A 16100-nucleotide genomic window follows, 5' to 3' on the forward strand; every position below is an offset into this window, starting at 1 on the left:
TTCTGTTTATGAAGGCCTTGAAAATGTAGGATAGCACAATGACGTGATTAATGCAAGAATCACGTTTTTCCGAGAAATCTTTGTAACAAGCAATTATCACATTTCACCTGGTGGCTTCTCTTACATGTACGCAGCAGGAGCGTGCATGTTTTAGCTCATTTATCAGATCAGATTTTCTAATACTTTAATGACCAAATATATATAGTAGTGGTAGATGCACGCTCATTTTAGAAGGTAGTGTTAGTCGAACAATTTGTCGAGATTTCGCAGAATCCCCAGCAATATTCCTAAAAGTTCAAAGTCAGCTGCTACGGGCAGCTAATGATGACACCAGCTTTGCTGTAATAACTTCACAAAAGCTGATAGGCTACTGAGGTTCCATGGTTTCGTTTCCTTCCATCATTACGTGTCTTTGAGCAGCATTTCAAGTTCTACGGTCAATCACAGTGTTTTGCTGTGATCGTGAACCATCAGGGAGAATTCCAGGAAGGTTCAAGCGGTTCACGGCAAATCGTTTAAAATAATTTGCTCTGCTCTCATTCAAAAGATCAAATTAGCATTAATTAATTAAACATGCTTTGTATTTCGGGGGTGTCGTCATTTTATTTTTGAACGTAAATTACATGAACGATGTTTAGAATCATCGTCATTCCTTAATGGTTGGACATTTTAGCAATGACTTAGTACTCCTAAACTTAATAAATATACAGGGTGAAAACGGAAGTCCATTTCACCTCAAATAACTCGTAAACCGTTGGCTATAACACGCTTTCAATTAGAAAAAGTTATTTAATTAACATACTCATATTAATTGTATCATTTATTTTACTAAGGGCCGTACATGTACAGAGATCCAAAATTTAGTTTTTTTTTTACGGTCCCCCGTCCTTTGACTTCCAATTAAAAAGTTGTTGCTCAGGTCTCGCCTAACAAAAAAATTTCATGTTTCTAAGTGGAGAGAATCGCTGAGACATTTGAATCGCTAAAAATTAGGGAAAGAACAGCACACGAAGCGTAGGATGAGCTTGTTCGTTGGTCTATTCGGTTCTTCACTCATTTGAGCGATTTTTGAGTTCAAATATGCCAGCGAATATTGCACTTGAAAAAAACATTGTTGGCTCTAGACAGACCGGGCAACAACTTTTTAATTGGAAGTTAGAGGACAGGGGATTGCATAAAAAGTTGAATTTTGTATTCCAGTACATATACGGCCTATAGTAAAATAAATGACTCATTTAAAATTGGCGAGTTATCTAAATTCTTTTTCTAATTGAAAGTAGTTTCTAAAGGATTTACTAGTTATTTGAGGTGAAACACACACACACACAGACTATAGTTTTCATCTTGTATAATAAGATTTTCATAGTGCTACAGCAATGACAAGTGAAAACTTACCTGAAGCGATTCTATAAGAAAATCTTAACTGAGGACAAGATACGTTTGCCAATGGATGAGGCAGATAGTCGAAAGGATATCCAGCAACACCGCTTTCAGGAATCAGATAGATGTTTGGTTGGATGGGAAAGCATAACGATCTTTTAAACTCACACAGTGTGGTTCCATTTTTAATAAACAAGACCACGACTCGTGTAACTCTGTTTCCAGACGATGTTGAATTTCCAACGGCAGATGCAGCTACTGTTAGAGTTAAATTTCGACGACGTCGACCTAGAGAGTATAATTAAAAATCAAATGATCGTTCATACTATATCTTTCGAGAAATATCTGAACGAAAAAAAAACGAAGAGTTCACATAGAAATATAGTCAAACTCGGCAAAGACACCGACTGTAACGACACCTTGGCTATAACGTCAATAATTAGCTGTCCGAGTTGATTTACATAGAGAATAATGTTAACGAACCTTGCTTATAACGTTGATGATATGACGCGTATACCGCTACAAAATTCTCTATTTTCTTATAGTTTGACCTTACTGATGTATTTTTCATAAAAATGTTAAAAATGTCCCCTTTGTTTTCAACAGAGCCCATTTCAATTCATGTCTTTTTTTACTAGAATCGAGAATGATGATAATTTGTGTAATTTATAAATTGTGTTGTGATGGATATGACTATATAAATATTCATCTTACATATTTCTCATGTTTGAGTTTTTAAATTTTTCTCCCGTAAAATACATTTTAAATCACTACAAGATTGCTGTAGCTCTGTGTTTTTCGCCAAGGATTATCTATCTATAAGCAATATTCAGAGATTTCGTATGCAATTGGCAAAAACTTTAGCGAGAATTGGCGATGTCTTTCATTTATGATCGGAATTCCCGTATTTTTGTAGATCAGACATGGTCACCCTAAACATATTTAAGTAGCAACTCCGTGCACAGCAGCATCTAATTAAATTGTTAATCAAAATGTCTTGAAAACGTCAACCTTGGTTGTAACGACATCCTGCTTACAACGACAGAATACCACGGAATCTTCGATGTCTTTATAACCGAGTTTGATTACATTTTTATTGTTTGAAGCGTTATTATTGTTTTTACAATGATTCTCTGTTTCTACTTCACAATTACAGAAATTGTGTACAATGACTTACATACTATAAAAAATTCAGGACAATATTTTATACAAATTCTAGGATTTTCTTTACATTCGAGTCGCATTGCGAAACAAGCACTTTCGATTCTCTGGAATACTTAAGAGGTATATTTGAATATTTCTTACGAAAGTGATAGATTTTAACTCGAATAGCTATGAAAATTTACAGCGAAACTCTCAACTACTTCCATGTAAAAAAGAAGCATAGTGTTTCTTCAGACTTCTGTGTCAAAATATTTCTCGCAACGTACATAGATATTGAAATATTTATCTTCTTATGAAACAACTAAAAGGCACAAATCTTGCTTGATATGTGTAGAGCTAAGTAGAATATGGGTTCTGACTGGTTATTTTCAGTGCACTTCGGAATTTGAAGCCTTATTTCCTCAAATTGCAGTAATAAATTGTAAAAGTCCAAGTCAGGTCATGAGAACAATTTTTGGTTTCATAGCAGATGATTCTCTGAAACATTTTTGTTTAGAATTTCAACCCGAACGATCAAGGATGAGATATCTCGGCTCTGTGTAAATAGAAGAAATATACATTCGACCTCTCTCTTTCTCATTTCCTTCGGTATTCTTCATTTTGGTAACCCTGTAAAAAAGATCGTGTTTTTTCACCTTTCTTTTACCTCAACATTATTCTTTTTATCTTTTTTCCCTTACTACGGTTTGACGATTAAAACATATATAGTATTACATAGAAAAAGGCTAGCTGGGAGCGGGAGAATGATCGCAATTGCTCTTCTCTCATTCTTTTTCCTTTTACTCGTTTTTGAGATATATTTCTGCTAGTTCAACTGCTCTTTCGTCATCCAAATTTTTTGTTAAAAGGCAGTATATACAAATACAACGCCACAACAGGCAAAATGCCCAACGAGGTGGCTAAGAAAAAGATGCCCATAACAAATATGGATGTAAAAAAGGATTAAATAGAAGAGAATTAAAATTCTCAATTATTATGTCACTATTCGATTCCATGGCCCTATGGCCTCTAGCATTTTTCTGCTAATCAGGAAGTTTTTAGCACGATTTGTTTAGTCGTTCGGAAGGGACTTTAAGCTGCATGTTCCGCTCGAGACTCAGGCAGGGATCCATGATGATGTGACGGGAGGGGGAGGGAATTGTGTGAGTTCGTTTGATCGTCCCGTAATTTATGGAGGAAACAAGTTTTCTCATATTATTTGGCTCTTGAAAAAGGTGGTTGTTTCCATTTTTTGGATCTACGCCTAAATGAAGACAGACATCTTCAAATACTATGGAGTGGCGGTAGGCATCTTCAGCTGTGAATAAAGCCGAAGTAGACATCTTCAGCTGCGAATAGAGCAGAGGCAGACGGATGCAAGGCGATGTGTTGGAGAAGCGTCTTATTGTGCAGGTGCATCGGTTCATCCCGTATTTTACGGGACAGACAATCCCCCCCCCCATATTATTTGGCTCTTGGGAGCGGCGATTGTCCACATCTCCCCTCCCACGAAGGTCCCCGCCTGTCGAGACCTGGCAGTGGTATCTCACTTACTCGCAGAGACAAAAGCAAAAAAAAAAAATGTCGCATATCACATGTATAGTGGGTAAACCTAAAGCTAGGATGACGGGGAAAAATGTGACTTTTTTCTGTGTTCATTCTTTATTAGAAGTACCTCAGACTAATGTTTATGAGAAACCTGTGTGATGATAAGTAGAAGAAATCCATCCTTAGAGACAGAGAGAGGAAGAAAAAAATGGCATTTTTAAGAATTTTGTTGACTCTAGCGAAATCTTCCTAATTTACAACTCGTTATAACCGAATAGTTATCTTTCCTTAACATTTGCTATTCGAAAATCATTTGCAAATTACTCTTAATCAGAGTCACCAACGTGAAGAAAATATTGAGGGGGCTGAAAGTTTCCAGCCGACCCGTAGATGCGGGATTAAAGCTTGTACGCAGAAGGGACAGGGTTCGTTGCATTGTATATTCATTAATTATTGGGGGGGAGGGCTCATCCCCCTCATTTAATTTATTTGGGGGGGGGGGTTGAACTAGCCTCAGCCCCCAGGGTAATGACGCCTACGCTCGTAATAGGCGAGATACTCGTTATATCACTTTTATTTTTCCAGACAAAGCCATTTTACCACCTGATTTCAAGAAAAAAAAAATCCAATATTATCTCTAGAATACTCCAATTACTTCAACCATTGTACTTACCTCAGAAACTGTCACTTGAGTAAAAATTCTAAAACTTATCTCAGTTTTTCTTGTAAGACTTTGGAGAAGGACTTTATACTACTTTTCTTCTTTATTTCAATTTTTTTGGGAACTATATAACATTTTTCACCTTTTTTTTTTTCCGGCTGTAGCGACACATCTTTTCTTCTTATTTATCATTTTTCACTTAATCTTCTTGAAAGGCAAGTATCTTCGCGATGAAGTTTTTTCCTCTTTTCAACAGCTCTTCGCATATTCTGAATAGGATTTTTTTTTTGTTCCCAAGAACATATTTATCTTAGTTTGTGTGACACTGAAGTTCATTATGACTTCTCCATCGAGACCTGAATTCTGTACAACTGAACATTCTATAACTTACTTGGTAGACATGTGACCTTGTTATATATATATATATATATATATATATATCAATAAGTTCACTATACTGATAAATATAATACTGTATATTTTTTAGGCAATAATTTGAACTAACTCTCAAATATCCACTTTATTTCTGGGAGGCTTATGAATTGTTTGTACAAGAAATATACAAAAAATTAAATTATCCTTTATATATTCTTTATTATTCAGTAGTTTTTTTTAATTGCTCTTTTATAAGCGGTGAAATACACGAAATTAAAATCTCTTCATATTTATGCATGGTAATTTTCTGTCCTTTCAGTGAATTTTTACCTCACTGGCCTTGTTTATTTATGGATTCTCATCAAGAAGATATTTGAATAAGGTATTCTACAAGTCTTTAAAAAACTAGCTATATACTTTCGTTCAGAGCAAATATTTATCTTTCTGAAATAGATTGTGTGAATACATGATTTTTTTATTATTCATATTCATTTACATACTTACAACTTTATTCAAATACGCTTTCTTTTCCCTATAATTATGAATTTTTCCTCTATTTTGAGTATTTTAAAATGCACACAAGCTATACAAAAATTAGAAATGAAAAAAAACTACATTAAGTATTTTTAATAATAAAAAATAATCGTTGTCATTGCGTAATCCTGTCGCTTTTATGTTTGTTCCCATAATTTTCACAAAGAAGGGAGGCGCAGGTGCTCTTCCATATCATGAAATTTATGTCTTGAAATTTTGACAACACTTTTGGGAAAAGCCACATTTTTTGCATACTAAACATCCTATGTTGGTATGTAAAGGAACGAACATTTCCCCTTTAGATTTATTTCATTTACTTTATTTCAAATTTGATTTCCTAACATATACATGCTCAAATTTAGAAAGTAGTTCTATGTATCCCTAACAAAATCTATTGATTTCTTCCTGGTAAGCTTACGTTTAAAAATAACGAACTGTTTTTGATACTTTTTCTGGCATTTCTCAAATAAAATCGACGTCTTTTCTTGTTAATGATTTGGATGTACTTTTTGCTTTCGAATTGTGTTGAATGTTTCTCAATTTGAATAAAAACCAAATCGATTTTTGGCAAAGGAAAATTCTTTTTGCATTGGTTACTACATAAGCCTTGAGGATCACGATGTAAAAAAAATAAATTCGAAGAAATGTTTCCATGCTTACTTTATTTGAGTATTTAATTCACTTCAAACGCCAATTGCTGCTCTGAAGTTCCTTATAACATGAAATACTTTTAATGATCTTGATAGTATTCAGTGAAACACACACATATAGTTCAATTTAATCCAAGAAAGATCCACAATAATTCTTATTTATGACAAAAGAAGAAAGGGCTTCTACATTTTTCTAGTTAAGTATTTCTTTTTTTGCTAGTTTTGTGGTAAGTATTGTAAATTGTTGACCTTGTGCTTGCACACACGTGTGCCCGTATAAGGGCTGTAGAAGCAAAATATATTGTTTTTCTTCGAAATTGTTTGAAGTTGAAAAAACTTATTTTATTTGATTTTGACTAGAATCAAGAAATGGTCTCCATCTTTTATCCTCAAGGCTAAAATACCAGGAGCTGTAGAAGAAACCGTTATCAAAGATGACCTCCGTGCATCAGATGGTAAAAGAGGAAGATCCGAAATCATTTAGAAAGAGTTAAATATCAATCTAAGAAAGTTTTAGAACTTAAGATTCTTCCGGGAGGAAAGGAAAATTGCCCGACGGATATATGATTCTTCTTTAAAAGTTATAGTTGGAAATTTTCCGGAGTTCATGAAAATCTCAAAAATATTTCTTCGATGAAGAAGAAACTAAACTATTGGGATGTACTGTGTATTAGAAAATGAAAGTTCGTGTTCCTACTACGATATAAGACCAATAAATGTATTAGTATGTAATTGTATTTTGAACAACTTGAAACAGAATTTATGTGAGGATATTAACTTTTTTGACGATACAAAATGTTCTTTTGACATTGCCTACATAATATATTAAAATCGAATAGGGCATGCAGCAGTACCGTAATGGTTTCATAAACTTTTTTTTGTCGTTTTAAATTCCTCTAATGCCTGAAAATTCGATACTGTAGCACATTTAGGGCAAAATATGAGCAGAATGAAATTGATTAAAAGAAACACTCGATATTGGGATGGGAAATGATATTACGTACATTAATTAAAAAACATAATAAAATATTATATTTTTTTGTTCTCGTTTGTTTATCCGAATTTTCATTTACATTTCTTAGACTCGTTGCATTAAGTGAGGTTTTTTGAAATTCGAATTCGAAATTTCAGCAATTTTGAGTTCTTTTCACAAGTAATATGACATTTGAGATGAAGTTAAAATTTGTCTCAGAGGTTTTCTTTTACACTAGTGGTTAAATATCATTTTGTTCATTGTTGTATATATACTGAATATACTGGTATATTTTCAATACAGTCGAATCCCATTATAACGAACTCCAACAGAGAGTTCACTTCGGAGAAATTACTTCGCTGTAACGAAATTTCGTTATAAAGGAATTCCTGATATTTGCATTGTTCCTATGTAAACTTATCTCGGGGGATTAGAAAAGTGTTCGTTAAAACGAGATTTTCGCTATAACGGTATTCGTTAAAACGGGAATCGACTGTATATTCAATAATTTTTAAGGGTTTTCACATTTCATCGAATTGCTCAAGTTACCTTAATATATTTTACTGGTACTTATTTATTTCGATAAGAATTAATTCTTATTTTAATCTTTTAGTTTCCCGCTTTCTGATACTGTAAAATCTGTAATACTCAACTTTTGATATTGGTAAAAATATCAAAATCATCAGTCTCGTTAATGTTGGCTTTTTTAACATTCATCAACATTGACAAAACATACATAGCCGACATTACCGATCGAATTAATAACCCTGGACTAGTCGTTCTTTACCAGGGCTCAGACACTATGGAGTGCTTAGAGATGTTTCAGGTTTGTGAGCTTAGAGGAGAAAACAAATTTTTAATATTATTATGTGCTGAGTATTATTCGGCACAGGGGCCCATGACCTTCATCGCATCGGCACTAAGGGTCCGTGAAACACAAAAGGTTAAGAACCCCTGCTGTAGACTAGTTTATGAATAATTCCCGGTAAGTTTGAATAATTTATTGACGATCTATCATATTTACCTGTACGAGTTGGGAATTATACATAATACCCGGTAAATAAGATAAATTCGCAATATATGACCAAAATGTATCAAACTTACCAGAATTGACAAAACGGTTATGCATAATCACCGGATTTATCACTTTTATCGCGACATAATTTTTTTTTTATTTCATAAAAGTACGGCAATATATAATTTTCAATTCTACATGAACGTATACTTGCACAAAGTTTCATGGTTTGAATTTTTACGCTTTTAGTTATCTAGTATTTTTTTTTTGTTTTGTTTATGCGTTTTTAAAACTGTGTTCTTTGCACTGAATTCTATCTGTGGATGCAATTTTGATCAATACATGCAACCCGTAAATTTTGTGATAAGGTAATTAAACAAACTGAGCAAAAATTAAAAGCGAAAATATTATTTGAGATAGTCATTATTCACGTAGTTGTACTCTTCCTGATTCTAAAGGAAATGGACTGCAAAAGAATATTTTCTGCATCCAAATACCAACCACTAGTTTGAGACGTTATTACAAATTGTTTTAGTAGATCTTTTAAAACACGTTATGTTCTTCCACTCGTTTATTTTTGAGACGTAAACTTTCCGAAAAATCACCGCTTGTGCAAAAAGAAGACACGGAACTTTTCTAAAGATACACCAGAATGGAAAAGACTGAGGAAGAACAGAGAAGAGCAAGAGTCACGATAGAGCAGGAAAATAAATCAATGATCAATGATTAAAGAAGGCGTTTGGAAAAATCCAGTGACTTGTCGGTATTAAGGACAGAGTCGTGTACTCCAGATGGTTCTGGAGTAGACCGAGAAAAACTTTTATGTTCGTTGATGTGTAATCTTTTATCTGTAGTATTTCTTCTTAAAGTATGATTGTACTTGGATAAAATACATTCCCAAGTAGAGGACACGGAAGAAAAGTTATTCTTTTATTGTGTCGAGGTCAGAAGAATCAGTAAACATCCACTGTACTGCAACAACAAATGAGAATGCATAGATATTTGCTGTAAGGTGTTATCAACTCATAATATTAACGTTCATGTGTTTTTTAATCCTTTCTGACCTGAATTTTTGATTGAAAAAATATTCTATCAATTTGTTTATTGTTCTCTGACAATATGAGACATAATAATCAATATTGGTATAATTCAAATACACATAAAATATCTGCTTTAAGTTTTGGAAGTTCCACAGTGAGTCAGAAATCAAAATGACATATGCATATAAACAAAGAGAATGAAGTTGAGCTCACACAATCGATTGCAATAGAGGAGTAAACCACTGCAATCTATTTGCAAAGAATGAAACTGTAATATGCAATACTAACTGGCATCGTTCCCCACGAAGAATAATGGGCTGTGAAAGCCAAAACATTAGTTCGCATTAGAACCACCGGGGCAGAAAAGGGTCTTCTCTCTCTCTCTCTCTCTCTCTCTCTTTTCAAACCGAGCACAACTCCGGTCTATCATCATAGACAATTTACTACCGAGTGAGTTGTGCCAGAAGTGTGTGTGTGTACCTAACAGTCTGAGTACGTATCTAGTGTTGTGTATGAATTTTTAGTGCTGTCGCGCGTGCCTATATGGGCAGAAAGGATAATGGAACACACACGAAGATTCAAATATTCTTCTACCTTATTATACTTATATACCTTATTCTTGTACCGTTATTTTAATTATATCTGACATCCATATTTATTATAGGTGTCTTTTTTCAGCCACCTCATTGGGAATTTTTCCTGTTGTGTCCTTTACATTTGTATTTTTATAAGACCATAACTGTATTGAGGTCAACTCTGATACTTAAGATAAATTGTACTTCCCATAAAACATTTTATGAAGAATGAAATGCGTACTCAAACTTTTAACCGATTTTCTGTGTTCTCTATATATTTGATGCAAACATTTTTGATCAATTTTTGTACTGTCAGTATTTTAGACAATTGTTTTTATTTATTTTGATTTTTCCCCTTAAATTTCATTGATTTAAAACAATGTAAAGGAGGTCTTTTCCCTAAAGGTTTATTTTTCTCTCCAGAGGTTCTTATTCGTTTCTACGTCATGATTGTACGAGGTGATTCGGGAACAAAAAAACTTAAAATTCAGAATCCTCATTTTATTAGTACCAGGGTCTTTGATATTGCATGAATTTTTCTTGGGGTTATGAAAAGACAAATAAATGTTTAATCTTCATCTTGTCGTGCACGAAAAATTTTATTTCTTGAAAAATTCCGGAGTTTCTTTCTCTCTCTCTCTCTAAGTGATCGATTGAAATGAAGTTTTTTATTTGGAACTAATGTTACCTCTATATGCAAACTCTTTTTTTTCGTAAATATAGACTGGTTCTAGTGATTAGGTGATCGGAAGAAAACCGATGTAAGTGATGTGTTCTGAAAAACTGAATATGATAGAGCACTGACACATGGTTTTGAGACGCTTGAAACTAAAGTGAAAACAAGTCGAAGTATATAAAATCAATTCATGGATTTCAGTTTCTATACGATCTCACGCATCTCCTGCTTTTTTATGCTCTTACATTTTGGAAAACAATCTCGTGTGCTGAGAACTACAGCAAGAGCTGAAAGTAATATACGGAAGTAATATACGTTAATATACGGAAATAATAATCATGATTTATTTAGCTTCGTTATCATTCACGATACTCGTGCTCCTGGCAATTATTATGTTTCTCTCCTTTAACACATCATGAACCACAACTTTTGCCAACTCTGATCTGACAATATTATGTTCTCATCACAAACTTCGGAGGCATTAGAGAAAGTATTCAAAAGCAAATAGTGTAAACATACGCAAAATGAAAGAAAAAAAAAAGTCAATATTGTATTTCTCTGGAAAGTGCTATCAATGTTCTAGGTCGATTGCGACGAACAAATTCATTACCACCATTAGCGGAATCCTAGAAAAGTTATCAGAAATCTACTTCAGGTACTTTCAAAAAATCGTTTCAAACTCGTATCGGAGTTTAAATTGGTTAGAAAGGATGTAGAATTCGTTTAATTATTTTATATCCACTTTGCCTTGGATTTAATCGGAAGTACGCAATAACCATTAAAGTACTAATGCTTATTTCAAAATCACTTCAGAATTTTTCTCTTCCACGAACGAATATAAATCCGGATTCCATTCTATTATACATAAGTGAATAACTGACACGTGAGATTTTTATACACAAGAGACCGGATATTAAAATTTTGCCGTTTTTCGAAGGAGACATGCATATCAACATTTTCTGTTGAAATGTCAAAAAAGTTAAATAGTTATTTGCAATCAATAATATCAAATATTTACATTATGGGTTGAGTAAATTGATTAATATGCATTTTGCCATTAATGTATGCAAAAAATATTTTGCTTGTCTTTAAAACGGAATTCCATATACAAATTAAATTTTCTAACAGTTTCGTAACAGTTTTAAAATATAGTATGTACTTACTATGTATTTGATGTTATTTTTTGAGATATAAATCAAATTTTTTTTAATTTAATTGTTTTTTGAGAATTGTTTTCAATAGAATTAGTCTTTGTATAATATTTTAGCCTTATACAAATACAAATACTATAATTCAAAGGTCACAACAGGCATTCGAGGCTGCTGAAAAAAGATACCCATAAAAAATATGAATGTCAAAATACATCAACCCAATGTAAAAGCATGTACCACGAAAGAAAAACTAATAATTAGTAATATATAATAAACACTGCCCACAAAAAGATTATGGTATGGATAGCTTCATAGCTTCTCGATTTACCCCACTATGGTTATTATTTTTAAGGGATTTGGGGTACGATCTTGGCTTCCCATGCTTTCCTATGGAAAAAATCTCCTTCTTTTAAAGACCATTTGAAAAAAATTTCTATTCACTTTAGGCACTCAATGTTTATCCTCAAATACTATGAATACTTTTATAAAATTTAACCAGAGCATTTAGGATTTTAATTGTTGGTTTTTTTCTCGAATTTTAACTTCAACAATCTGCAGCTTTTTCAAAAATCACCAAAATTTATCCATATTTTTTGCCATAAATTCTTTTTAAAATGACTTTAATAAAAAATCCTCCGGTTACAGTATGTAGCACCATAGTGTTGACAGACACACAAAGTTTCAAGACATTTAAATGAGTGGTGCTCGAAAAAATGTTCCTTTTCTATCAAAAAACTTTGTTTGGAGAAAAACGCATTTTAGTGAAAGACGTTATTAGCACGTGTAATGCCTGCCAGCAGTTTATATTAAAATATTTTAAAAATAATTTTAGTACAAGTAGAAGAAAAACTTGAGCTCAGTTAGACACAGAAAATTCCATAGTATTTCAATATTGAAAAATTCAAAATTTTTTTTTTTTTTTTTAAAAACTCAATTCAATTTCATTTCATTTCAACTTTTTTTCCAAATATGTCGTCATATTTTGCAGTCCTCAATAGACACTGGACAAGTGTCGTCCATACTTTCTGTTGATGTATTTAAAATAAATCTCTTGGAATATTCTTAGTGGGTGCAATTTAAAAAAATATCCCAATATATCGAAATACAATTCAAAGCGCATTAACGTGTGGGTGCTAACGGGCTAAGGTTAAGAATTTAAAAAAAAAAAAACTTAACAACTTTTCAAAACTTCAACTTAGGTTGTAGAACATACCTAAAGAAGCATTTTACGTTGCGTAATGTGTGATGGGATATGTGTGACTCACTGAGGAGGCAATCACTGTAATAAGACAAGTTAATGAGAAACATTAACGACATTAATTTTTGTGACGATATGCTCAGAGATTTGGAGTCACGTATATAAATCATTGTTTTCCAACTTTTTTTTTGCCCATGCCATATTTTCTTCTCGTGGCCACCTGTGTTATTCAGAGTAACCCTTCTATCCGGGTTCAAGCCATTTTCTTCTCATTGTTTCAGTAAATTTATAGTGAACAAAAATTTTATAAATAAGTCGATTTCCGGATCCCCGGGCTCTGGAACTCCATAAGAGTTTCACTCTTGTCCTGGTTGTATTCAAGGCTCTCTCAAATTATAAACTTTCGAACAAAGTGATGTTCTGGGGGATTCGTATTCTAAAAGTAACAGCGCACATATTTACGTACTCGTGAAAAGCATAGAGTATCAGATCTTATAGATTTTAATACAAGTTCCCTATGGACATGAGACGCCTGGATCATGCCCGTATAAGCCCACGCGCGAGGATGGCCCTGGTTGGTTGTATGGGTAGTTCTGTTGAAGTACTCACACTTTTTCCACCATATTTCACTTGAAAGCTTCATTTCTCACATCAGAATTTTCCTTTTCCCCAGCTCTTCGTAATTTTAACCACCTGTCACGGCTTCTTTTTCCACTTGGTTTTCACTTGTGGACCCTCTTAGAATATCCCAGGAACATAGGGGGCCATATGACCACAGGTTGAGAAGTACTGGCGTACACAATGCCCAGGCGATGGGGTTTACAGGGCATCCAATTCATTGCAACAGAAATAGTGTTCCAGTAACTCCGCATTTCACAGCAAAAATGGAACCTGTTTCATCTAAATAAAACCATACGCGCCTTCGTATGGTTGGTGGCACATATTTCAGCAAATTCGTCGAGCAAAATAGTGGACTTGATTCACTCTTCAAAAGCATTCTATGACAAAATGTTTTTTTACATATGTTCTATCACCTTTTAACCCCTTTCCGCGGCATAGTAGAAACCCTCAAAGATTTAAAATCCTCAATGAAATGCCATATCTTTTTCTACCCTTTAACGCTTTAAGCGACATTGACGAGATATCTCGCCTCCATAAAAGCCTCTTCATTTATCATCGACAAGCCCCGATATTTTGTAAAGTTTATTTCTCAATTGAACGCTTTTCCTTACACTTCTTAATTTGCACCTACTGAAGATAGCCTACTTCATTAAAAAGAAGATACGACATTTTGTGAATGGCGTTAAGTGATTTACTCTCACTCTGATGTGACGTTTAAAAGGTTAAATGACATTTACGTGATATATTACCTCTTTAAAGGTCCATTCTTTCACCATTGAAAGCCCAGATGTTTTTTAAAGTAGATTTCTCAATAGACCTGTTTTTCCTATACCCTGATTTTGCACCTGCTGAAAATTGGAAGAAAGTCTACTTCATAAAAAATATGGCATATTATATAGATGTTTAGGGATGTCTGCTATGCCAATTAAAATAATAATGAAGTAAGCTTATTTCTGATTTTAGGCAGGTGCAAAGTAAGGGGGTATGAGAAAATTTTTTCATATTGGGAAATCATTTTTACAAAATATCTGGGCTTGTCAACGCTAAAATAAGAGGATTTTAAGGAGGCAAGATACTCGGAGGCAGCTGAGAGTGTTAAATCATCCGTTTGTACCAAGAGTTTTTGAATCACCCTGTATATTTTAAGTTCTTTGGATATAGGTACTTAATAATAAAAAAAGATCTTTCAGTTATATTAGATCAATTTTTTTTCTTTTTATTATCAGTCGACAGTCGATGCTTGATAGAATAAATAGATCGTACATCGTAGTGACGAAGTTCGTGATGCATTGCTTGTTTCCTTAAGACTTCGGAAACACTTGATAAGCATTGTATCTTTATGACGATCATCGTATTTCTTTTATTTTTTTTTCCTATGGAAAAAATATTTCCAGCAGCATTGTTACGTGTTTTCCCGGAGACAAATTCCGGAAGAATCGGCTGCTATTTGTTTCCGAGATGATTTACTCTCGTGCCAAGATCATTGGTTACTGGGAATTAATAACAAAGGATATAAGTTTTTCCTTTCATTTCTGGAATAACATGGCCTCTCGGGAAATGAGAAGATCTTTATGCGTCATTCTAACTGTAGTTAGCTACTTTGTGAGCTGGGAATTTATGTTCTATGTTTCTGGATTGGAAGAATTATAATATGTACAATACTCAATCCGTAAGAACAACCACATTTAAATGTCCTTATTAGTTGTGTGTTAATGAAAAAAAGATTGAATATTTTTCTTGCCGTCAAATGGTTTTAGATTCAAAGACCATGAAAGTTTTTCGAATTTCAATGCCAGAAATACAGTATATGACAGCAAAAGATACTCGTAATTTATATCAAACTTTGAAAGGTCCGCATAAGAGAGAAAAAGGGAGAGACGGTGGAATTTAATGTTTGTTATTATTATTATAATCATTAATGAAATCTTTTAAAAAATGTAATAAAATTCTTTTATAAATTTAAGGGTTAAAATAATCGTAATTAAGAGTCTGTCATCGAACTGAGAAGCATAATACGATTAGATGACGATGACAAGAGTCCTGGATTATTGTTTATAATGGAACAATAAAGCATAAAACTTCATTGCTAAATCCCTTTTAATTAACTTTGCATATTTTCTTGGAGTTACGTAAGATCATAGACATTGATGAAAATTACTGCAATTTTTATTCCTTGAAAGTAACCGAGTTTTAATCCGGGATATCAACAGAGTCATCAAATTTATGAGTACTTCAAATGGTATAAATTAAGATATTCGGGAGATTTCGTTTGACGTTTTTATGAACAAGAGCTCTATAAAAGTCGCTGTTCGGTTTATTCAGAGGCGTTATGACTGATGTATATGACCTGAATTGACTATATCAGAAACCATGGTACAAAGTTTTGTTGACAATTAATGTATAGATACGGAAGCATTGAACATTTCTATACAAATTAGATTTCCAAATGGAAGAAGCCGTCTGTTCACTGAAAGAAACACGTCAATAGCGTGAAAATTTTTGGAGAGAAGAAATTTCTTCATCATTTAAAATAAAATCTCTGCAAGAAGTTGGTCTCGCT

General features: G+C 33.3%; 1 protein-coding gene across 1 annotated transcript in view; it reads right to left on the bottom strand.

Moving 5' to 3' along the window:
* LOC149085581 (proto-oncogene tyrosine-protein kinase receptor Ret-like) overlaps positions 1-16100 on the bottom strand; it is a 137157-nt gene that overhangs the window by 70089 nt on the left and 50968 nt on the right. Inside the window, exon 3 of the mRNA XM_089233709.1 lies at positions 1396-1668. Coding sequence (XP_089089835.1) covers positions 1396-1668 — 273 coding nt within the window. The remainder of the gene's footprint in view (positions 1-1395; positions 1669-16100) is intronic.

The sequence above is a fragment of the Pholcus phalangioides genome, unplaced genomic scaffold (genome assembly GCF_987345545.1).
Source record: "Pholcus phalangioides strain wild (caught in Gottingen) unplaced genomic scaffold, Ppha-v1.0 ptg000007l_1, whole genome shotgun sequence".
NCBI classification, from domain to species: Eukaryota; Metazoa; Arthropoda; class Arachnida; order Araneae; family Pholcidae; genus Pholcus; species Pholcus phalangioides.